General features: G+C 30.4%; 1 protein-coding gene across 3 annotated transcripts in view; it reads left to right on the top strand.

The window, feature by feature from the left end:
* The first annotated feature begins 376 nt into the window (after positions 1 to 376).
* The window catches only part of Tmx3 (Thioredoxin-related transmembrane protein 3), a 39,686-nt gene continuing 15,680 nt past the window's right edge, over positions 377 to 24,382 (top strand). For 2 of the 3 annotated variants that reach the window (XM_035372038.2, XM_035372036.2), the window contains exons 1-9: positions 377 to 589; positions 722 to 776; positions 5,066 to 5,105; positions 13,251 to 13,414; positions 13,696 to 13,776; positions 16,037 to 16,151; positions 20,576 to 20,726; positions 23,147 to 23,324; positions 23,554 to 23,607. In XM_035372038.2, the coding sequence (XP_035227929.1) occupies positions 559 to 589; positions 722 to 776; positions 5,066 to 5,105; positions 13,251 to 13,414; positions 13,696 to 13,776; positions 16,037 to 16,151; positions 20,576 to 20,726; positions 23,147 to 23,324; positions 23,554 to 23,607 (869 nt within the window). In that variant the 5' untranslated portion in view covers positions 377 to 558. The remainder of the gene's footprint in view (positions 590 to 721; positions 777 to 5,065; positions 5,106 to 13,250; positions 13,415 to 13,695; positions 13,777 to 16,036; positions 16,152 to 20,575; positions 20,727 to 23,146; positions 23,325 to 23,553; positions 23,608 to 24,382) is intronic. The other variant, XM_035372037.2, reaches the window with a different exon arrangement.

The following is a 24,382-nucleotide window of genomic DNA, read 5'->3' as shown; positions in this document are numbered from 1 at the left end:
TATATATTTTTTTTTTCGCTCTTTCTAGTACAAATTGAGCTTTCAGAAAGTTATCAGTTATATGCAAACACAAATTTTGGGATAAACTGCCTAAATAATTATCAAAATTCAGTTTTAACAAGAAATATTGCTAAGATTAAAAATATTTTAAGTAGCAGGTTTATTGCTTGCCACTTATTTCCACTGAGTACATTAAATTTTTTTTATAGTATATGGAATAGACTACTGAAAACCTATTACTGATTAATATTAGATGCTTAAAGAGAATATTATAATATTTTTATTAGAATTCTTGTCAAATAATAATTTATTTCAAGCAGAAGGGCAGAAAAGTTGGCCTTGATCTTGGATGCTCGTATTGAGCAAAATTAATGTGGCAACGCTCCGTTCAGTTTCATTTTTCCACTTTTCCGTATATCCGTTATAACGATTGATAATTAAATTAAAAATATGAAAACCTAATGATTATAAGATATTATAGTATCATATACTTCTGCTATATCTTTCCTTTTACAAAATTGCAATCAATGAGTAATTCTAGATGAATTTCTAACCTCAATGGCGGGAATTCGCAATATTTTGGTGTTGTGTAAGTAAATAATATGCATTTTAGAGCAACTCCGCAGTTTACCGCTAAATCTGCACCGTATTTATTGCATCCTCATGTTAAAACTTTGCATGCGTGTTTCTTTATTTTAATTAATCTAATTGTTGGTTTCAGTGTTAGTGTTGCTTAGTACAGTTGCCAGTAACCGTGTATTAGAGTTAAGCGACCGGTGAGTATTTGATTTTTTACTTCGTAATCTTATTATCCTTTTCAAATTTTTACAGAAGATCTGAAAATATTTTTGTAATTATTTTTAATAGTTTACAACATAAAATATTATTTATTGTTGTATATAGTTACAGAAATAAACAATGACAATATGATAAAGAATATGCCTTCAAGAAATAGTACTGTGTAATCAACTTTGAATATGTAATCAGTCAGAATGTTTTAATGTTAGTGTAGTTCAAAAAATATTAGTTATCATTAATTCAAATATTACTTAATGTTCCACTATATATTGTTACTTTAAGTTCTTTGTTCGTGTTTGTGAGTTTTCATTGAAGCTAATTTGACCCAAGAAACGCTAATCATTTGAAAATTTTAAGACATCAGTCGGCACGTTTCATAAATTCCCTTACTTTTCTTTCAATAAATGGTTTGCCTTTTCATGTAACCAGGGCTGTGGAGTCCGTAGGGAAAATGACTGACCCCAACTCCTGGAATTTTAATGACTCCGACTCCCTCATATATATATATATATGTGTGTGTAAACATATACACATGGGTTACAGCATATTTTTTTTATATAAAAGAAGTAATAGATGCTGAAAAATGGATGGTATAGCAAATTATTTATATTAATTAGCATTTATTATGAAATGGAAAAACTGGCATTAGTTATTTCAAAGAAACAGTATAGCTTCAGCAAGGTTTTCTTTGTTGGAGGGCCATAGATCCGATTTGATAAACTTCAGAGCTGAGAAGAGTCTTTCCATTACTAACTTGAGTAGGAGGAAGAGCTGTTACTGTTAGGGCTACTTCTTTTAACTTTTCAGGATAGATTTTGAGAACTTCTAAAAGAGGAGGCTTGCAAGCACAATCATATTTCTCTATTTCTTCAAAGGCTGTGTAGAAATATTTTTTGTATTTTTTCATTTTTATATCTGAAGGCTCTTGTTTTTTTTATTTTCATTGCTTTGCTTTAACCTTTTCAATATTATCCAAAAATATTTCTCAAAATCTTATTCAGCAGTGGAAAAGGATGATAGAGAATCAGTTGCAATGTCTGACTGTCTTGATTCGAATTCTCCAATTGTTCTGAGAATAATTTCATTCTTAATGTTAATATAAGTTAATAGATGACTTTTGTTTGCCTTTTTAATTTGTTCGTCATCCAAGAAAATTCGGTATTTTGGATTTCCGTATATGGAACCCTGCAAGATCTCATTGTTTAGCAAACTAGTTTTTCTTTTCTTCATTGAAGAAATGATTCCTTCTGCAATAAACCCTCCATTTCAGAAAGAACAAACATTTTATTCTCACCTCGTGTCAATTTTTCAGATTGCGGTTTTTTTGTGGCTATATATGGTATAGAAAGAAGAGTTTCTAATTCTGTAAGATCATTTTACAGTCTTTCTGTCAGTGAAGCATTAGGTTTATATACATCTCCTAAAAACGTTTTTAATTCTAAAAACCTTTTTATCATCCCTTAATCTGCAATCGCCGAAGTCCCGACGAGTCCGGATTACGGACTTTGTTTTGTATTTCAATCAAAGAAAATTCTATCTTATCCTTCTCCAAAATGATGAAATAGATGACTTTTGTTTGCCTTTTAAAGTATGACTGCTTAAAAATCAGAATTAACTTTTTTGCTTTATGAAACATTACATATGCTTACAGAAATTATATATATATATATATACACACACACACACACCCTTTATGAAACATTACATATGCTTACAGAAATTATATATATATATATATATATATACACACACACACACACACCATACTGTGACATCTCATATTCACCTTGCTTTAGTAGTCTTCATTATTTGGCTTTAAATAATTTGAGTATAATGTCTGGTATGGCAAGAGGAAATACAGGTGATGCAGTGATCTTAAAAACACAAAAGAGGGGAAATAATTCTAATAAGCTATACCATGCCCATTTTGAAAATCAAAGCATTAATTTAATTTATAATCAGCATTCCAATTCAAATTAGATGTCACTTTATAGTCTGAAATATTAATAGTTGTCAATATTTTGTCATATCAGGTATGGAGGTTTATTTCTGGTGGAAAAAAGTCTCATTATGACAGTGTCCCTGAAGAGAGCTGATATATTTATTGTTTTACATTATAAACGGAATGTAAAAAGAGATCATATCTCAGGTTTAGAGGTACCATATTCTTACAGATCTTATAAAATCTGTGCTGTTTTGCTAGCATTGCTTTTACATCTTTTTTTCAAAGTTTAAAGAGATAGATTCTCCAAGTTTTTAGGCAATTTAGTTCTTGTATGAATGAAAAATGGCAAACAGAATTGTCTTCCATGATAGAAAAAAAATTGGCTGGAAGAAATAGGTTTTTCTCACCCTCTAAAGTGGAAGAAATGTAATAAATTAATTTTTATACTAATTTCTCATTTATATAGTATTTATACATTAAGTACCACTGTCTTTTTGATAATTAACTTAAATATTTTCATAACGTGTGTAATTTAATTAGCATAATTTCTAAACTTGTAGTAACCTCTTTTTATTTTCAATAAAATCTCTCTCTGTGCATATTTAAAACATTTTTTCTCTCTATATATGTAAAGTATAAAAAAAAACGATGGCTTTGCTCTACACGAACAAGCAACCTCTATTTAATTTTCTGCGATTTCAGAATCTTTTTCCTAGACCAATATTTTTTAGAATATTCAAGCATATTACGTAACCATTCCTATAAATGAAGAATTCATGCCATTTGTGTGTCAAAGATTGCTTTTCTTCGCCTACCGCTGTGACAACTTTCTGCTGCCACTCTGTCTTTCTTTTTTTTAATAGTATGGCACAGTAAATTTAAAGTTAATCTTATTTAGTAAAGAATAATGATCAGCTGTTTGAATTGAATAAAGCTATGGAGCTATAAAGTTAAATTCTTCTGTGTCATTATTGGATTACAGTCAGCCACGACAATGTCCGGAATTCTGATGTGACCAGATTGCCAACCTGCACTCATGTGCCCGACTGCCACAATATTACATATATATTCAGAATTAATTTGCCAAGTTATTGTAGAGCAGTAATGTTTAATATAATGAATTTTTCATATCCAAAATGAATTGAATCTACATCATCATTAATAGAATTTAACACAGCATAATGAAACAGATTGCTGTAGCATGCAGTGAAATGTTTTGTAATTTTCAGTTTGTAAATCCGAAAGAAGAGATTTGTTCTAATTCTACTGGGACAGCTTAAAATAACCTTATCTATGTTGTAGAGTTCATGAGCAGTCATATTGGGTTAGCACATCTAGCGACTTGAGACACGAAGATACTTTTCTGAGAAATAAGTTTCTCCCCAGCTCTAATTTAAATGGGAGAGTTCCTAGTTGAAACAGTTATCTTTGAACTATTTCCTGGCTATATACATGAGACATTCTGAGACTTCGGTGAAAATGCTTTGCTATGCATAGTCTGTCTTGCATAGGTCTTTGACAGTGGTTTTTTTACGATTCAACCAATTAGATGTCCTGGAAGCTGAAATTGCCAGAAATAAGTTATTGAGGGTAACTAGTGGGTCTGATTGCAGTTTCAGAAATTGCTTGATTTCCTTTCCACCATATAACAGAATTTAATGTATTGTGGATAGTATCAAGTAGAGTAAGGTTCTGAAAATGACAAATTTGTTGGGAAGGGTTTATTTTTAAAAAATTACTACATGGTAAGAATAATTTCCATATTAAAAATTCTGTCCCACTTTTTATTGGATTGAGAAAGATTTATTATTTACTTTGAATTTTATTACAAAAGTAATAAAGCGTTTATTTTCAAATAAGTCACAGTGTACACTGTATTAGTAAGATTTTATGATTATAAATTTATGAGGATTTAAATTTTTCTTCCTAATAACATATTCAAAATTATTATTATTATTATTATTATTATTTGGTGGGGGAAGCTGGAGGAAGTAAATGAAAAGTAGGTAAACATTGAGTCGGAAATAATTCATTGTATGCAGTTTATTCTTTTTTACTATACTTTTCAGATTTTAATCTCTTACGAATCTCCATATTTGCTCTGTTTGTCCCTTTTCTTCTCCTCCCCACACTTTTTTCAGGTCATGGAAGAAATCCATTCCTGTTGACAAGATGCATATTTAAATTGCTTAATTTTATAATCATTAATGAAGAAATTTTTCTTCATAATAAATGACATGCATGTCATTATAATTTATGCTTTAGGATATTGCAATTAATATTATATTTGAATGAAATCTATCATACATTTTTATCTTCTAGATTTCTTGAAGTTCGTAACAATGGTGTTTGGTTAGTCATGGTAAGTTGAATAGTTTATAAGCAAATATATCTCTTGGTATACCGAAATATATTTAATTCAAAATGGAATAGAGGATTCAGAGCACAGATGCCATAACTCCTCTTTTTTATGGAAACTGAGTCAAAATATACATGTGTATATGTATGAAGCAACAAATTTTCAACTTGCTGTGTAACTAATACCTAATGGATGTCAAGCTTTATTTGCACCTCCTTTTTTTGAAAAACAAGCAAAAAAATCTGTTTGCCCATCACAGGAATGGATTGCAAGAAAATTGCATCATATGTGCTTATTATAAATATATTTTAGGTGATGGATTTTGCTATAGTAATTAGAAAAAGGTATGTTGGTAAACAATACAGTGGCTGAAAGTTAGGAAGCACAGTATCAGTTGCCATAAAATTTTAAAAAAGTTACAACCTAAATGTTAGACTTGATTAAATAGCATTAAAACCATTTAATCAAGTCTAACATTTAGGTTGTAACTTTAACATTTAGGTTTATTAATTTCTAGTGGCTTTTAAAACAGAGATTAAAAAACCAGATGTAATGTGATACTTTTCAAGAAAAATGTGTGTTTAATATCATGAAATGTATTACTTCTTTATGCCATTCACTAAAAAAACTTTCAGTTCTATTAATTTTTGATGAGATTCATTATATCAGATGTCTAATGCAGAAATTGTTGAGCATTGTTTTCCCTCCTAATTTACTCCAAACTGATTCACTAGACACAATATGCTTGCTACTCTGTACAATTTTACCTGAGTGTGTATATGTTGTCAATAAAACTGTTCTGGTTTCCTCATTATTTTTAATTGCAGTTTTAATGAACATGCTATTCTCTCAATAGTATCTGAGAGTCGGTTATGACACTCATGCTCTGAACCCCTCAAATGTAATTAATTAATTAATTTTATTATAACAGTTTGGATTGGTTGGAATCATAGATTTAAATTTTTCATTCTTGTAATAAATATGGTGTAATATATCGGTCTACTTCGTATAATGTTGTTTAAAAACTGTACTATCTTATAGTTAACATGACCTTCAAAAATTTCCTTAAAGCAATATATCATTTATCACTTAAATTGTGTACAGTCAAAAGTCGTTAATCCGGACTCGTCGGGACTTCGGCGATTCCGGATTATCGATTTTTCCGGATTATAGATCATCAGTTTAAATCTCGTAAGATGGCATGCAGAAATTCTAAAATTAAAAATATGAAACCGTAATTTATGAAATAAGGAACAATTATGATCTAAAGGGTATCAAAATTTACAAAAAAAAAAAAAAAAAAAAAAAAAAAGCTTAATATTTATTTGTTTACTTTATTAAACATTTCTTTTAATGTAAGTTGTTTAAACTGCTTCGTTTTATGTGATAATACTTTCTCTTTAATTCTATAAACAGACATAATTTCTTGTTCAGTTACAAAGTTCCGCTGTTCAAGTGCCGTAATTGCTGTGCCGAAAATACCGACTAACTTGTCAATCGAAATTTCTTCGTTTTCACTAACCTCTCTGTCACCTTCTTCATGTCTTTATCCATTTTTTTGCAGCAATTCCACTTTTTGTTTGATGGACATCGAAAGATACTTTCGTTTTCTAGATCCTTTGGGAGCTCCAGCATCGGAAATTCTATTTGACATAATCGAAAGTTCAAGTTTACTTTTATAAAATTGCTCTTACAGTCTGCAAAAAATAATAAGCCGGATCCAATTCGAAGATTAAGGAACAATGCAATCATCAACATTAACTCAAATAGATAATTAGATAATTTTAGCTTATGCTGTCCGTTATACATAAAACGCGCACGCGAAAACGTATTCTGCGCTTGCGCAGTTGTGAAGATCTTACGCGCACGCGTAAATGCCTATGCGCATGTGTCAACGCGGCGCATGCGCAGAAAGTTTTTAGCTTTGAGGTCTGGATTATAGATCATTCCGGATTATGCGTGTCCGAATTAACGACTTTTAACTGTATAAAGAAAATATCACCTCGTGATAAAGCAGGGGTGGATTCACTGATAGTGGATGGTATCACAGTGCTTATTGGGCATTGTTCTTACCCACAAAAGTACATAATCTGAAATGTATAAATATTGGTCAATTATTCATTAAAAGTAAATTACTAAATTCCAAAATGAAATTAGCTGTACAGCTGTTAATGTTCTCTTTCCCATCGACTCCTATTGAACTACAAAAGTAATATTCGGGAGGAGGGACTTTTTCCCCCCCATATGTGCTGTTCTTATTTTTAATGCTCATTTAATTAACATAACCCTATGAACTTTTCCTCCAAATTAAACAGATAAAATATCAATAATTGTTTCTGTTAATTATAATATTGGTTAATCTTCTTACCTGTGTTTTTTCAACTGCGATTAACCACGATTTGGAGTTTACCATGAATGTCATTTCCGGTATTATATTATGCGGTTAACTGGGTGTCTACTATATTTAATTTTTAATGAAAATGTGATATTTATATCAGTAATTAGCTTTCTTGTAAAATTTCTTAAAACATATTAAACTCTCATAGGCAAGACCGTCTTAGGAACTTTTCTATTCATGGGAATGACACTCGGCACAAACCACAGGGGTTGGCATAAAATGTAGTTAGATAGAGGCAATCCTAACGATATGTAAAGCTTTAATGAAAAGAATAACTATTTTATTAAATTCAGACTAAAAGCAAAAAATAAAAACGAATAAAAGATAGAAAATAGATTTAATGTGTGCAATGCTAACTAACTAAGCTGTCTTTGACACTGAATTTGTACAATTCTGTTATGTTTTGGCTTAAAAAATAATCACAATTGCAGGAATTCAGCATCCTGTGCAAATTTGGCAGCTGCCACCCTGTTTACAGAAATTCTTGTCTTTTTCTTTCTCTTTCTTCACTTTTATCTTTGTAAAAAATAATAAAAAATGAGAAAGCATTTTGTGAAATGGATATTTTTCTTGATGCCCGTGCATATGTATGTACATATGTATCTCACATAATTAAAAAAACGATTAGCTGTAGAGCATTGAAACTTCATATATGGGACTGCTGTAACATCTAGTTGCACCTCCCTATTTGGTTGCAATCGCGAGTACCGAAAGTATGTATATGTATCCACCCTCTTTATTCGCTATCAGTATTCACAATTGTTGCTCATAGTCATATACTTCCAATTACAGAATTGTTTTAAAGGATGAAAATATTCATGTTTTTGTAACTTCAAATTTAAAAAAAAAAGAAACTAATTTAAAATTAATAACGAAATTTAAATTTTTGCGTGGTCTTCTGATTTTTATACTTATATTTGGGTAAGTTTTATGCTCGTTATGAAAAACTAAAATTATAAGAAATTTGAGTCCCATACGACAAAAATCGACCATGATGTTTAAATTCAAATTTGCGATGTTTATTTTGCAAAAATTTGCAATGCTTGATGTCATTTTCTAATTTCCTTGAGACACTAGCACAAGAGGGAGGAAATAAGTTTAAATGAAGTACAGCAAAAAAATATGTATAATTTTACATATTTTTTACTGTACAAGGAAGTCATGCAATGTCCACATCAGATTTTTTTTTTATGCTTTACCCATGTGCATTGGATATGTAGCCACTTTTTGCTTGGCATGCATCTCAAACTGAAGCATTTTACATCATAACATCAATGATTTTACACCTACTGAATAATATATATCTCTGACACCAATGTAGCGAATCATCATTTCTTACTTTTTGCTTTTGTCACAGCATGACCATCAACCACGCTAGGTGATAATTATACTGCGCTGTGAAGTGTTAAGGAGAAGGAAATTAAAATAATTTTTTTCTTTTCATATGGGAAAAAAAAAGTAGATTTTTTAAATGATACTTATATAGGCTATTTAGTGCAATTTCAGTTGAGGATAACTGATTTGTTATTCAGATAAACCCAGGGCCGATGGCAGAATTTAGAGAAAGCAAAATGGGTTGATCTTTAAATTATGGTAACTTGGCAATTTTTTGGCGAAAATTTGGCGACCTACTCTGCTACAGCAACCCTCTATTTTTTTTTTTCGCCGCCATATTGTCTTCACGAAGTAAAGACATGTTTCTTTTCTTTTTATTTACTGAACACTTTTTCCAACAATGTACTAGCCGAATTACACTTATGCTAGAAATTTTATGTAACAAAACTGCTTAATCATGACAAATATTAACTGCAAAATTGGAAAAAAGTGCACAATCGCAAACTCCTTGCGCGTTTTTCAGAATAGCACATACACATAAACCATTTACACGTCGACTTATTTTTACTTAAAAAAACATTCCAGAATTGCACAAAAATGGCATTGCACACACTCTTAACTTTATCCATCTACACTGCTATTTTCTCATAAATTACAAAAATTTGCACGAAAATGCAAAAAAATTCTGTGAATCTTTAAACTCGGTAAAAAGCACATATATGAAATTACCTGATCGCGGAAAAGTATATACCCTTTCCAAGGATGAACATTTCCACGTATAAAATAAATAAAATATTCAAAAACTTTTACCTCTAAATTATCTATTATACAGTCAAACGTCGTTAATTCGGACACCCATAATCCGGAATGATCTATAATCCGGACCTCAAAGCTAAAATCTTTCTGCGCATGCGCCGCATTTACGCTTGCGCATAGGCATTTTACGCGTGCGCGCAAGACATTTATGACTGCGCATATGCGTCTGCGGAAGCGCAGAATACGTTTTCGCGTGCGCGTTTTATGTATGACGGACAGCATAAGCTAAAATTATCTAATTATCTATTTGAGTTAATGTTGATGATTGCATTGTTCCTTAATCTTCGAATTGGATCCGGCTTATTATTTTTTGCAGACTGTAAGAGCAATTTTATAAAAGTAAACTTGAACTTTCGATTATGTCAAATAGAATTTCCGATGCTGGAGCTCCCAAAGGATCTAGAAAACGAAAGTATGTTTCGATGTCCATCAAACAAAAAACGAATTGCTACAAAAAATGCATTAAGGCATATCCTTTGTTTATCTAACCGCACCGAAATCTGTTTATCAATTTCACGCTGTTCTGCGCGGGGGGGATGTCTTGGCGCGCAATGAACTGGAAGTTGATCTGTCAGCACTATCGTTATCTTCAGGGCAGATTTATTGTTTTTTTTTTAAGTTTAGATGTTTAAAATGATCTGATGTTTTTATTTTATTCGGCTTATAACTCCTGACTAAATGTAGTATTTAATCTCGATGTACTCTGTCTTTGATATGATTTAAATCAAATTCATCGTCATTATAAATATCACGAATACAAATCAAATAGTTTTCTGGTTGCAATTTTCTAATTTCGGCTATGCATAAGGTATGCTTTACGCATGCGCGTGTTGAAAGAAATGTTTAATAAAGTAAACAAATAAATATTAAGCTTCTTTCTTTGTAAACTTTGATACCCTTTCGATCATAATTGCTCATTATTTTATAAATTACGGTTTCATATTTTTAATTTTATAATTTCTGCATGCCATCTTACCAGATTTAAACTGATGATCTATAATCTGGAAAAATCGATAATCTGGAATAGGCGAAGTCCCGACGAGTCTGGATCAAAGACTTTTGACTGTATTATAAACGTCACCAACGAATTCATACCGCAAACATTACAAATGTTTACAAATACTTAGTGTCAGATATTTAAATTATTTCCATACACGTTTACTTCAACTGAAACGTATACCAAATTCCTACAAACATAAAATTCACAAAATAACTATCATTTAATTAAAATATCACTAAACCATGTACACGTTGACTTATTTTTACTTAAAAAAACATCCCAGAATTGCACAAAAATGGCATTGCACACACTCTTCACTATATCCATGTACACTGCTTTTTTCTCATAAATTAGAAAAATTTCACGAAAATGCATAACAATTTTCTGAATCTTTAAACCCGGTAAAAAGAACATATATGAAATTACCTGATCGCGAAAAAGTATATACCGTTTCCAAATATGAACATTTCCCCGTATAAAATAAATAAAATATTCAAAAACTTTTACCTCTACATTATCTATTATATTACAAACGTCACTAACTAATTCATACCGCAAATATTACAAATGGTTACAAATACTTAGTGTCAAATATTTAAATTATTTCCATGCACGTTTACGCAAATTACTTTACTTCCACCTTACATTTAGAACAAATGCATAAAAATAATATCCTCAAATAATTAAAAATACTAACTTACCTATTCTTCTTCAGAATCTTGATTACGTGTCCGATAAACTTTTCTTATTTCTGTTTCAGGATCTTTAAAATCATACTTATAGTTCACACCAAGGTACCAGGTAAAATAAATAACTTAATAAAACATCTTCACTTCTATCTCACACAACCTTAAAGAAACACTGGTTGATCTTTACATTATGGTAACTTGGCGATTTTTTGGCGAAAATTTGGCAACCAACTCTCCTACAGCAACCCTCTATTTTTTTCCCCGCCGCCATTTTGTCTTCACGAAGTAAAGACATGTTTCTTTTCTTTTAATCTACTGAACACTTCTTCCAACAATCTACTAGCCGAATTACACTTATGCTAGAAATTGTATCAAACAAAACTGCTTAATCATGACAAATATTCACTGCAAAATTGGGAAAAAGTGCACAATACCATACTCCTTACGCGTTTTTCAAAATAACACATACACATAAACCATGTACACGCCGACTTATTTTTACTTAAAAAAACATCCCAGAATTGCACAAAAAGGGCATTGCGCACACTCTTCACTATATCCATGTACACTGCTTTTTTCTCATAAATTAGAAAAATTTTACGAAAATGCATGAAAATACTCAACGTATTCTACTCAAACGTATTCCAAAATACTACAAACATATAACTCACAAAATCATGATCATTAAATTAAAATATAATTAAATTAAAAACACTACTTAAAATATAAATAAGCACATACATTAAATTAATAAAAAAGATTACAATTCTAATTACTTTAAACTAAATCATTGCTAATAACAATTTTCCAATAATATCATATTAATTTATTTACTCCTTACATTTAGAACAATGCATAAAAATAATATCCTCAAATGATTAAAAATACTAACTTATCTAATCTTCAGAATCTTCATTACGTGGCACGCACACTTCCACTATTTCACACAACACACAATGAAGCTTAATACAAAATAATATAGTACTACAGTTTTCCAAATTCCCCCCTTTTCCGATTAAAGAACTGTAATTCGTAATGTCACATGACATATCTCATGATCTCTCATTTCCCTCACACAAAATAATGCGTAATCGGAACTGAGTACTTCCAAAGCCCCCTGAAGATAACATTTCAAGCGGCTTTGGTACTTCTCACATTATTACCAAAGTCCTAGGTAGTAACCTTTATCGCCTCAAAAATGTCGCCAAACTACCAGTTACCATATTCCGAAGATCAGCCGCAAAATGTTTAGAATTTTGAGAAATACCAAGTAACAAAGTTAAAAGATGGCAAAATCTTAAGAATTTAAGGAGGCACTTGAACAAAAAATTTAGTGGCAACAAAATTTTTAGAATTTAGGGAGGCACTGGCAACAGAATTTAGGGCATGTAAAAAGCATCGGCCTTGGATAAGTATAGATAGCAATTTATTTATTTAGGATTCAGATAAACATTCAGAATGGGAAGTAGATGTAAGTATAATAAATAACTAAAATGATATAATACAGGGTTAACTCGTCAGCTCGTAAAAGAGCAAAACAAAATTTATCTGAACTACAGGCCTTTAGTTGCCAATCTCATGATACATCGCCAATAGTGTGTAGAGGATGCTGACTAATGTTTATGATTATAGCCACAAATTTGAAGGTTTTCAGATATTGCAAACAAAAAGTGAAATTTTCCAGTTAATGGAATATGGGAAGAAGTGTGGAGACGTGGTAATAAATGAATGTGACATAACAAAAGTTTTTCATAGCGATGACAGTGCCTCAAGCATCAATCAACTAATGCACAACAAAATCTGTAGTATGTAGTAATCTGTAATCTTTTAAATAGTGCATGTTCTTTAGAGTTTTTTAAAAAATTATTTATTTATTATTATTTCTCATAATAATTTATAATTTATTTTAGTTTTATGCTCCATGGTGTGGCCACTGCAAAAATTTAGAACCAATATGGAATCAGGTTGCTCAGTCTTTGGTAGACACAGACATAAGAGTTGGTAGATTAGATTGTACTAGATTTAGCAGTGTTGCAGTTGAATTTTCAGTATCTGGTTTTCCTACAATATTGTTGTAAGTGTAAAATTTTATTTAATGTTTATTCAATTTATAATGTTATAAATTATGTTTTCATCCATTAATAAGAATATCTAAACAAACTTTAAATTGTTTAGACAAGAAATAATTTCCATAGAACATAAGTCAAATTTTTTTGTTTTGTATTTTTTAAATTAAATGAGCTGGTTTATTTTCACTTATTTTAAGAACTTAAAGTTCATTAAATTAATTGTCATTCTTTTGATTTTTTTATACATTTCTGTGCATTGAGTCATTTATATTTGTATTTTTTATAGTATTAAAGGCCACAAGACAGTTGAATATAAAGGAGACAGAGAGCGATACGATATTGTTGAATTTGCTCGAAGAATGGATGGGTAATTTAATTTATTTCTTGTTATATGAAGACTACTGTGTTAAATTGATGTGTGAGTTGAGCAGAATTTTCTAAGGATAATTTGCTTGAAGAATTCTATTACATACTATATTTGTTTTTAACTTTTAAAAACATTTGAAAAAACTTTTTAACTTTGTTTTACTCACAACTCCATCTGCTTATGCTTATCATTGTTACATAATAAAAGAAGAAAACTATTTTATTAAATAAGCATGTTTCTGATGAAATAATATTTTGTTAATGTAATTAGTATGCTATATATAGTTAATGTAATTAGTTTGCTGTATATAGACATAGTAAATGATGTTAACCCTTTGCGGTGCAAAGTCAACCTTTGAAACCACCTGTTAAGAAAAGAATTGTTTTCCTCAGTTGTGTAGTAGTTTTATTGTGGTAATATGTTTTTAACATTCAAAAGAACCAAGAGATGGCAACACTAAACTGAGCCTTTTCCCTGTATTGATTTATGTGTAGATAAAAATTTAATAAACGAAGATGAAAAATAATAATAATAATAATAAAAAAAAAAAAAAAATTGTAACTCCATAAAAAAAAAAGCTTGTAGTTACCCAGGTATAACTTATGAACTTTTTATTTACATATTCTTTTATTTGTAAAAACACTAATATCGAGAGAAATCAGTAATAAATTTTGCATTTCATTATTATTATTCAATATATGGTTTTTCTATTGAAACCACCGTCCTCTTAGAGCTAAAACATTTCTGTGTAATTTTTGATTGCTGGGGTATAATAAAAGACTTCAGACTATCAGTCATAAGGCAAAAGATCAGTGTCCCTTCTGTCACCAAAAAAGACCATCCAATAGTTCGACTGCAGGGAAAAAAAGTCTCATGTGCCTGGAGACTTGTGCATGGCAAAACTGCCTCACATACCAGTAAACAGCACATCATGAAGATGTGCCTTCTGCAGCACAAAAGGGAGCCACACAGAACAAAAACTATATGAATTGTGTTTGTATGCATACCATGTAATTATCATGGTATGAAAAGCATCACATGCTTTCAAAAGTATTATATTTGTAAAGCTGTGTTAATATATGAGTAATGATATATTTTAGATGATTTCTACGTACTAATTTTGTTGAAAATACGAAGATAGAATGATATAAATTTTACATTTTTAGCATTTACTTAGTATATTTGTACATTTAGAATAACATCATATGAAATTTCCTCCTGAAATAAGATCAGAATAAATAGCATTATTGGTATTGTATTTAAAAAATTATTGAGTTAATTTTCATAAGTTATATATTCTTTTAATATTTGACTAATTATATGTATTATTTTGTTGCAAAAATCAGTGTGTAAAAATTTGCAGATTTCATGCTCTACATAGGTTTCATTCCTAAACCACCACTCATCTAACTTCCATGATGTGCAATATTTTTTCCCCAATATATTTCACATTTGTAAAACTCAAAGTTAGTAGTAATCAATTAATTTCATTAAAGCTGAAAAACTTTCAATGTGCTCCTCAAAAGGTTAACTCATTTGTCACCCTTAAGTATTCTAAGACATGGTGGTCTTGCTGATAAAAGTGATCTGTGAAATGATATAAAAAATTATTGCTTCTACTAAGATATAACACAGAAATTTTTGGATTATATCTTCTAATACAGTAAAAAAAAAAAAAAAAAATTGTTGTATGTAAAGTACAGACCAAAAACGTACTGCGTAGTTTGAGAGTGAGAAGTGCTTGTGTCCTTACTTATTAATTAGTGTTTCAAGGCTTTTCATACCAAAGATTAATCTCTAAATCACCCTACAAGACACTATGCAATGTCACTCAAAATCACACAAGCCCTTTCCTCACTGATGCAAAAGAAATAACATTGCAAATCAGAATAGAATTAAATTGCAGGAAACGGAAAACTTCCATTATCAGTAACTTTTGCCCATTTAACTGCAGGAATATATTATTTGTTAAGTATCTTTTGTATTGAATGACTTCAGAGATTTTTAGATTGATTCTTGGTAAGTGATGCATAAGTGAGGCAGTTAATTGCTATCATACTGCTACAATATTGATTTTACATGAGTAAAGTAAAAGGTGAAAAATAATAATTTTAATTAATAAAAGTTAGTACCCACACAAATGTTTTGTGCGGGAAAAAAAAAATTCAAAATGGATTAAACAAAATATTTTTTTATTTCGTTTTTAGTGATTTTGATCAAGATCCATTTCAGTATATAAATTGTGTTGGTTCTTTTATAGTCCAGCAGTTCGTCACTTTGTCAACTGCGAACAGTTTCAAGTCATCAAGAAAGATAAGAAAGTGTTCTTTGTGTACGTGAATGGTGCAAAATTAGGCGAAGGTGAGGAATTAAAGGTATGTATTTTAACATTTTGCATTAAAAGGGTATATACATGAAAGAAAGCATGTTGTATATGTTTGCATAAATGTATTATATACTTGGGGTTCAAAAAAAGGAATAGGGTAGATTTTATTTTTCAAAATTTTTGTTTCATTCTATACAAAAGAATATCTTTATATTATGTATAATATAGAGAATCAGATATGAATATTCTCAAAAGAATATAGAGAATTAAATCAACTGAGGGGAATAAATATAATAATATTTATATAAGTTCACATATTATATAATTCCAAGATGTACAGCTGTGGTGAATAAAAGTTCAATGACAATTGTTCAGAATCTTTTATTTCCATTTGTGGATTTTAAATTATTTCATTATTATTATTAATATTTTATTTCCATTTTGGCTCATTTGCTACTGAATAGCTTTGTCAGAATTTTTTCATTTATGATGCAAAGTATAAACTAAGCTTCTGATATACCTTTAATTAAATATGCAATGTCAATGAAACATTTACAGCAATATAATAAAATTTTTATACTGTTGCATTGGCCCTCCAACCTTGATAAGAATCACTGGGCACCTTATGTCGCTAAAGTAGGTAACTTAGAATTTTATGAAAGTGTATTTATCTGGAAGTGGTTTCTGTTTGTTGTAATTAGTGTGTGTAGTTTTATTTTCTTGTGCAACCACTGTGGGATTTACTTCCTAATGAAATGAAAGTGTTGCATTTTTAAAGAAATATGGCATTTTCCATAGTAATGGAAAGTAAGAATGCATATTCCTTGGAAGTTAATTTGTGCAATTCTTTAATGTTTTTTTTTAATTAAAACATGTCAAAAGGAGAGTTTGCTCTGCAGTGCCAAGAATTCTGCATTCCCATGATATTAAATTAAAACAGATTGCTGTGTGTATTGACAGAAGACAGGAAAAAAAAAAAAAAAGTTAACTATTTTATTATGTGTGTTTTGTTGCATTTTTAATTTAATTAATTTGTTGCTGTTTATGAAATTTTGAGTATTCCATTGTGGATGTCTGATTTATGTAATTTTTTGCATTTCATCATGGATGTTTCTTTTGTTTTTAATTGTGTTAATTTGCTGTTATTTTATATAATTTTTAATGCACTGTTTTTTAAAATGGTTACTATTTTTCATGTGGTGTTAAGTTGGCGAAAAGTTACCCATCAACTTAAGGAGAAGATCGGGCGGATAATGCAAGAGTACCATATTTTTAAAGCTGTACATTTTTCTGTTAATTTTATAAAAGACTATTGTTATTATTCATTAACCTCTTAATGCACTCAACTCAGTTAGCTTGGCTACACTTAACTAAATAATTTTTAGTAAACATGCTCAAGAATTTGTTTTTCGATATGCATGCAACACAACATGTCTGCTACAGTTTTAAAATATAGAAAGGGATTTAAAGAGATTGACTTAAAATAAAAAATAAAAAAATTGGTGGGAGAAGACTATTTTCTGAATTTTGATTGGCTTATTAAGGGGTTAAAAAGTTGATGCAGTCTTTGTCCTTTCTTTTAGGATATTGAGCACTGTTATCCTTAGACACATATTATGCAGTGGGGATAAGAAAACAGGGGGAAAATATTAATGGGAACTGAATTTAATTTCATTACATAGCTTTAATTGCTGTTATTTATTGTTCAAACAATTATGAAAATTTTATAAAAAATTAATATTAAGTTGGAATGACGACTTTTATTTATTTATTTAACATATATGTTAGTAATTTTTTCCTTTTCTATGCTAAAAAGTTCTAGGAAAGTAATAGTAGTACAGATAAACATGTATACATGCTAAAAAGCCAAAACATTATAACTACGTACTCAATAATGCGTTGTGCGACCTTTGGCCTGCAAAACCGCTGCAACTCGCCTTGGTATGGATGTCACAAGTTCTTGGTAGATGACTGGAGACAGGTTGTACCAAATGTAGCAGTGATCACGCGAAGTCAAGATATTCCGACATGTGCTTTATGACATCCCAAATGTTCTCTATCAGGTTAAGATCTGGCGAGTTAGGTAGCCAGGACATTAACTGGAATTCATCCTTATACTTCTCAAACCACTCCAACACAATTCAACATGTGACATTGTGTTCTTCATTGTGACATGGGGCATGGTCCTGCTGGAAGATTGCATTTCGAGTTGGGAAGACAGATGCCATGTAAGGGTGCAACTGATCCACAGTTGTATTTACATAGTACACAGCTTTCATGGTCTATTCTACCAACATTAAGTTAAGTTCTACCACTAGAGCCACCCATGAGAACCTCCCCTCAAAATCATAATACGGCCACTACTAGCCCTTTGTACGGGGGGGGGGCAACTGTTTACCCGAAAGACCCTGACATGACCATTGATGGGGTGAATAAGAAATCGTGATATTTCTGACCAGGGAACTGTCTTTTTCACATAGCAATGGTCCAGTCTCGATATTCCCGGTTCCATTGTAATCATAGCTGACAATGACGCTTGGTCAGCAGAGGCAGACGAGTGGGATATCTGCTGAACAGTCCCATATCTAAAAGTGTTCACTGAACTTTGTATTCCGAGACACTTGCACTTGGACCTTGCATTGTATTGGGGCTGTCAGCTGAGCCATTGTCTTACACCAATTTTGCTGTAACAAGCAGAGCAGTCTCTGGTGTTCTTTTTCTTTGATGACACTTTGGACATCCAATGACTTAGCGTCTATTGCTGGATTCATCTTCATTTATCCACTTTGTATAAATACTAACAACGGCAGATCGTAAACAACCTACCAGTCATACGACTTTGAAGATACTCGGTCTGAGATACTTGGTCTTTATTGTTTTAAAAACCTTTATTAAAAGTCTTTATTACTAAAATAAGTGAGAGTGTTTGTCTTTCTTTCAAGTAAGCATCAAATTATATTTCTGCTAGAGCCAAATTAAAAGTCACGAATGATACTAATCAGAATAAAGACATTAGTCCATTTAAGCAAAAAGAATTCAGAAACAAAATAAATTAGTAAATAATCTTTCAAATTTAAATTGCTCATTAAGAACACAACTAAACTAAACTGAAAACAACTAAAAGGGATGCTTAGTTTAGAAGATGTATCCTCGACACTCTTATTTTCAAACTCAAATCAAGCAAGTAGAATGGAAAATTTACTGAACAGTATTAACATTTAAAGTAAAAAGCAAAAAATTAATTATTTAAAGAAATGAGCTGCCTGCTAAAAAACAAAAAGTATGAAAGTGAGGTGTATATGCGAGGAAGCACTTAATAACTTATATGAACATGAGCATATTAATTTAAAATTAAAAACCTAAATTAATTGAATTAACAGCAGAAATTAAAATTTAATTTAAAGAAAAATTAATGTTTTGTAGAGACATTAGGTTATTTCAAAGCAGGAGAGATGAAAAATGAGCAATGCCCTCGTTGGGACTCGAACCACAGACCTCTTGAATTCGCGTCGAGCGTGCTGACCACTACACTACAAAGGCATGCTAAAAAGGCAGGAGAAATACCTTATAGTTTAAATAATTGATAATTAGCTATCCAGTTTTAAAATTTTTGTTAAAACTAAACTATGAATCTAAGTACAGTCCATAACTTATGAAACCAACAGAGACTGAATTTGTGATGAACATATGTAACTGTGACATCACTAAAATACATGATCTCTGACATCATATGGTACTTTTTGCAGCTTTTGGGTTCTTCTCCTGCTACTTTAATTGAAAAAGTTCTTGCTGCACTGCCAACAGTTATGAAAGTGACCAAGAGATTTTTGAGAATGAAAATATTTTGATGACAGTTTAGTGGGAATTCTCAACACAGCAGTTATATGACTTTGTAATTGAATAAGAATTGATGTGCATCGAAAATTAGAGAGAAAGAATTAGCATAACAAACAAACAGCTTAAAAAACTGGAAGAAATGTTTTATAAAGCAAACAAATACATTTTGAGCTTTTTCTGTAAATTTTGATTCCTTTAAAGTAAAAAATAATTCATTATTTCACAAAAACTCTTTCATATTTTTGATTTTATAATGCCTACATATCATCTTAGTAGATTTAAACTCATGATCTAAAATACGTAAATTTTGGAATCGAGTACGGATCTTGGATTTTGTGTTGTGTATGACTTTTAGGTACTAACATATTATTCCACTGACTGGAAAAGTAGTGCGATTTTATGAGATTTATGGATGACCATGTCCTTTAGAATTCTTCAGTAATGACTGCTGATAATTGCCGAAATTTCCGCCAGTGGTTAATGGGATAATACATAAGTACCAATTTATATTATATGTATATATTTTGTTTTATGTTCAATTATGTTTTATGTATTATCATATCAAATATCTAATGCAAAATGAAGATTCTTTATGCATATACATGTTTTTATTTGTTAGTTTTTTTATATTCATAGGATAATTTCACAAGAATTGCTGAAGAATTCCAAACAGTAATGAATTTTTATACTGTCCCAGCCCAGTGCATTTCTTTGGTTGATGGTGTCGATATGCCTAAAGAACCGTCAATATTCGTTTGTAAGGATGGGTCCTGTTTCCGGTATGAAGGTTTGTTCTTTTTCTACATTAATTGTTATTTGTTTATGAAAATTGTTTCCTGTAACTTTTATTTTAGAATATCTTGTGTATTTTCACATATTACAAACTATTGAAAAATTAAGATTTTTCTTCATTTTCATTTTGAGCAATATTTAGATAAAACATTTTTATAAAATATACATGACATGATTAAGCTTAGAAAAAAAATTTTTTTTTATATAAATACCCTTAAAATATAAGATTTTTAATATTTAAAAAAATTCCATCCTTTAATGACCTACTGGTTGTAATAAATGATATTTGTTCTGGGGGGAGACACGATTGCGTACATAAGGTGCCATGTATTGCATCTAACAGCTTTAAATAATAACAAAAAAACTGTGAAAACCTTGCAACAACTAATGGAGTTGTGAAATAATATTTTACATAAAGGTATATACTGCTGTGTATAATACAGAAAATATGGACATTAATGAGCTTTCTGTTGAGTAGACTTCCATGACATGCCTCACTATGTTCTGCGAAATGGAGTTGGAGTGCAGCCATATTTGTGCTTGCTAGTCTGTTGGAACCAAATTATCCTCCAGTTATTGTGCCCACAATTCTGCCAATCTTCACTCATCTGCTGCAAAACCTACTGAGCATCTGTGACAGAACTTATTTTAACAAAGACATCTACTGCCATAATCTGTAAGTGCAGTAGTGAATGGTGCATGGTATATTAATTAACAGAGGAGTAGTAATTGACTCTCTTCTGTGGTATTATTCCATTGATCGTAAGACTGTCGCCAAGCAGCATGATTTGATGCCAGACATGAATGAGTATGGCATCATGGAACACTCATAATCACTGCACTTTCTTTTGATATAAACTCGATTGATTCTCGATAAACCATCTTTTGTTTTTATGAATCATGATATAAATTTACTGTTTTTGCTATATTTTTTCCTTGTGTTTGGAAAGAAATTTTTAAAATTTAAGGCATGCCTTTTACAGAACAGCAAACAGTGGGTTATTTCCAACCGTGACATCCTACCATGAAAAAAGTGTGTTTTAATAGACAGAATACGGTTAGCTGAATATGGACAACAAAACGGTAATAGATTTAATTTTGTTTGATGTAACCTTGACCAGTTCTCAATAAATAACATTTTGTTTTTGTGAGCAAGGATATGAATAAGCAGTTATTGTTGCATTTTTCTTGCATTAAAAAAAATAAAAGAGTTTGATTGTTGTAGAAACACATTTGTGACTGCATGCCAGTTCAGTTGCAGCCGTTCTGGAGAATTTTTGTCTATTGAATGGGGAAAAAAAAACCCAGCTGGGTATGGATGACAAAACAGTAATAGACTGATTACATCTGGAAGTTTACACTCATAGGATTCTAAGCAGAGCTTCCAGTAAAACCAACTGGAAGGGCCAACAAAATAGTAGAAATCGAAAAAAAGCCATTTTACGAGGCAGAAGAATGAACAGTTGAATGTTATTATATATTAAGTAAAGAGGCATCAGTTCCTTGAGAATTTGATAGGAATGATTGCTACAACTTTTACAGGATATCTGCTAACTTTCACAGTTTGGCGGTAGCCAATTTTTGTGATCAGTGGGAAAATACCTAAATACGGCAGTTTCTGTCATATTATTTTAAAATCTTTACCTCTCATTTTCATAATTTTTAAATGACAGTAAATGTTATATAATGGAGTGTTTAAAATTATTTTTAAGCAAAAGCTAAAAATGTAGTATAATTATGTTAAAATTAATTTTATTTGTTTAATTTTGACCTTTTTATGAAAATTGTTTTTATGTAAATGCTCCAGAATATTCAAATATACCTTAATTTCCTCCATAAAATTTAATGTGCACTTTTTTTCAGAATTTTTTTTAATGATTCTATTTTACATTTCATGAGACTTATTTTGTGCGCATGCCCACCTGGTTTTGTTATAATTCATCTTTAAAATAAGAGATAATAGATCAGCATTGTGAGTCTTGAAATGAACAAGCTATAGTCCGGTTTTGGCAAACATTTTAAATTTTGAAGATGTTATATTGTATGATAAGGTGATAATTTCTTTTTGTCACAATATTTCCTTCTAAACATAGCTACCATATTTTTTGCCTTAACCTTCTGAGCTTTATGGCCGGTTTTATCCGGTCATGAGATTTTTTGTCATTTGTTATATATTAGTTTATAATTTATGATATTTTGCCTTCTTTAATAATATAAATATCATCCTAATAAAGGTAGGTTTATGAAAATAGAGCCTTAAGTAAGAAAATATACAAATTTAGCTAATAAAGTGTCTTTGAATACAGGTCTTCATGACAGATCCAAAAACCTGTGTCGCTCAGAGGGTTAAATATTGTAAGTATATTAGTGCTTGGAGCTTGTTTTAAAAGTCAAAATTTTTTATTTTATCTATAGCAGAAACCCAAAAGAGCAGAAACAAAACATTATACGATTGGGTGAACAAAGAAAGGTTTCCAAGTTTTATTAAAGTCACTCATGGGAATTTTTACCAGTTGATGAAAAGTGGAAAGTATGTGGTAATTGCAGTTTTAGAAGAAAATCAAATAGGTGGGCTAACACTTAGAATGTCTGAGTAAGTATTATTCCTTAATTTATTTTTCAGATGTATATTTTGCTTATTGATGAAAAATGAAATATTTGCATTTTTTTAAACTCGGTCGAGAAACACTCATAATGAGATGGAAAAGCATGTATTAGAAGCTAGGTATCTGAGAAAGCAGTCATTTTTGTATGATTAAATAAATGCTTACAGAATGAAATTACTTTGTCATGTGCGTATATTTTAATCTTTTTATTTCTAGATTCAGGGATGTTTTGGAAGCTATTGCTGTTAATAATAAAGATATATATCACGAGTAAGTAATGATGTAATTTATTCTTATTTTTATTACATCTGTGAGTTTATTTCTAAAATATAAACATCATATATATATCTTCAAGCCCTTCTTGTGATAATGTTTGTTTGAGTTACATTTGAGCACTGTAAGTTCAGATCACATTTGAAAATTATATAAGTCGTGTAATTTAAATTTTTAGTAATAAAACTAAATGCATAAATGCAAATTAAAATTTAATTACTCAACAATGTAATAAAAAGTGAAACACGCTTCATGTCACTCAGTGAGATTTTTCAAAGAGTTTTTCAATAGTGGTATCTTTATTAACATTTTCTATCAACAAGAAAGTTCTAATGCATAAAATTTATGATTACTTTCCAGATTTCTCATTTTCTATTTCTACAGTTCTTTGAACAATTTAAATTATATTTTGTGATTTCGTGTATCGTAATATGTTATCTTAATCAGTATCTGGGCTCACTAGTGGCCGAGCGGTAAAGTCTCCTAATACTGGTAGTTCAGTCCGAGATTCGAATTATGTGAATGGGCTGGATGCACAGGTGTTTTCATAGTTTTTCCCGCATGTAACGTGTATACGAATCCTTCCCCCAGACAGCCCTAGTGTGCTTTGCGAAAATCAAATACGCACATACAGTAATCAGTATCTGTATCATTTTCAACTTTATTAAGCTTGCTCTTACTTGTTTCTTTAATCATATCCAAAAGATCTCTAGTTTTTTTCTTTATTTTTAGGTAATTATTGCAACATTCTAAACATTCAGCAAATTTTTTT

Source organism: Stegodyphus dumicola, chromosome 7, assembly GCF_044657685.1.
Source record: "Stegodyphus dumicola isolate Sdum_Otavi_A_Nest chromosome 7, ASM4465768v1".
Taxonomy (NCBI): domain Eukaryota; kingdom Metazoa; phylum Arthropoda; class Arachnida; order Araneae; family Eresidae; genus Stegodyphus; species Stegodyphus dumicola.
This window is presented reverse-complemented; position numbering and strand designations above follow the sequence as displayed.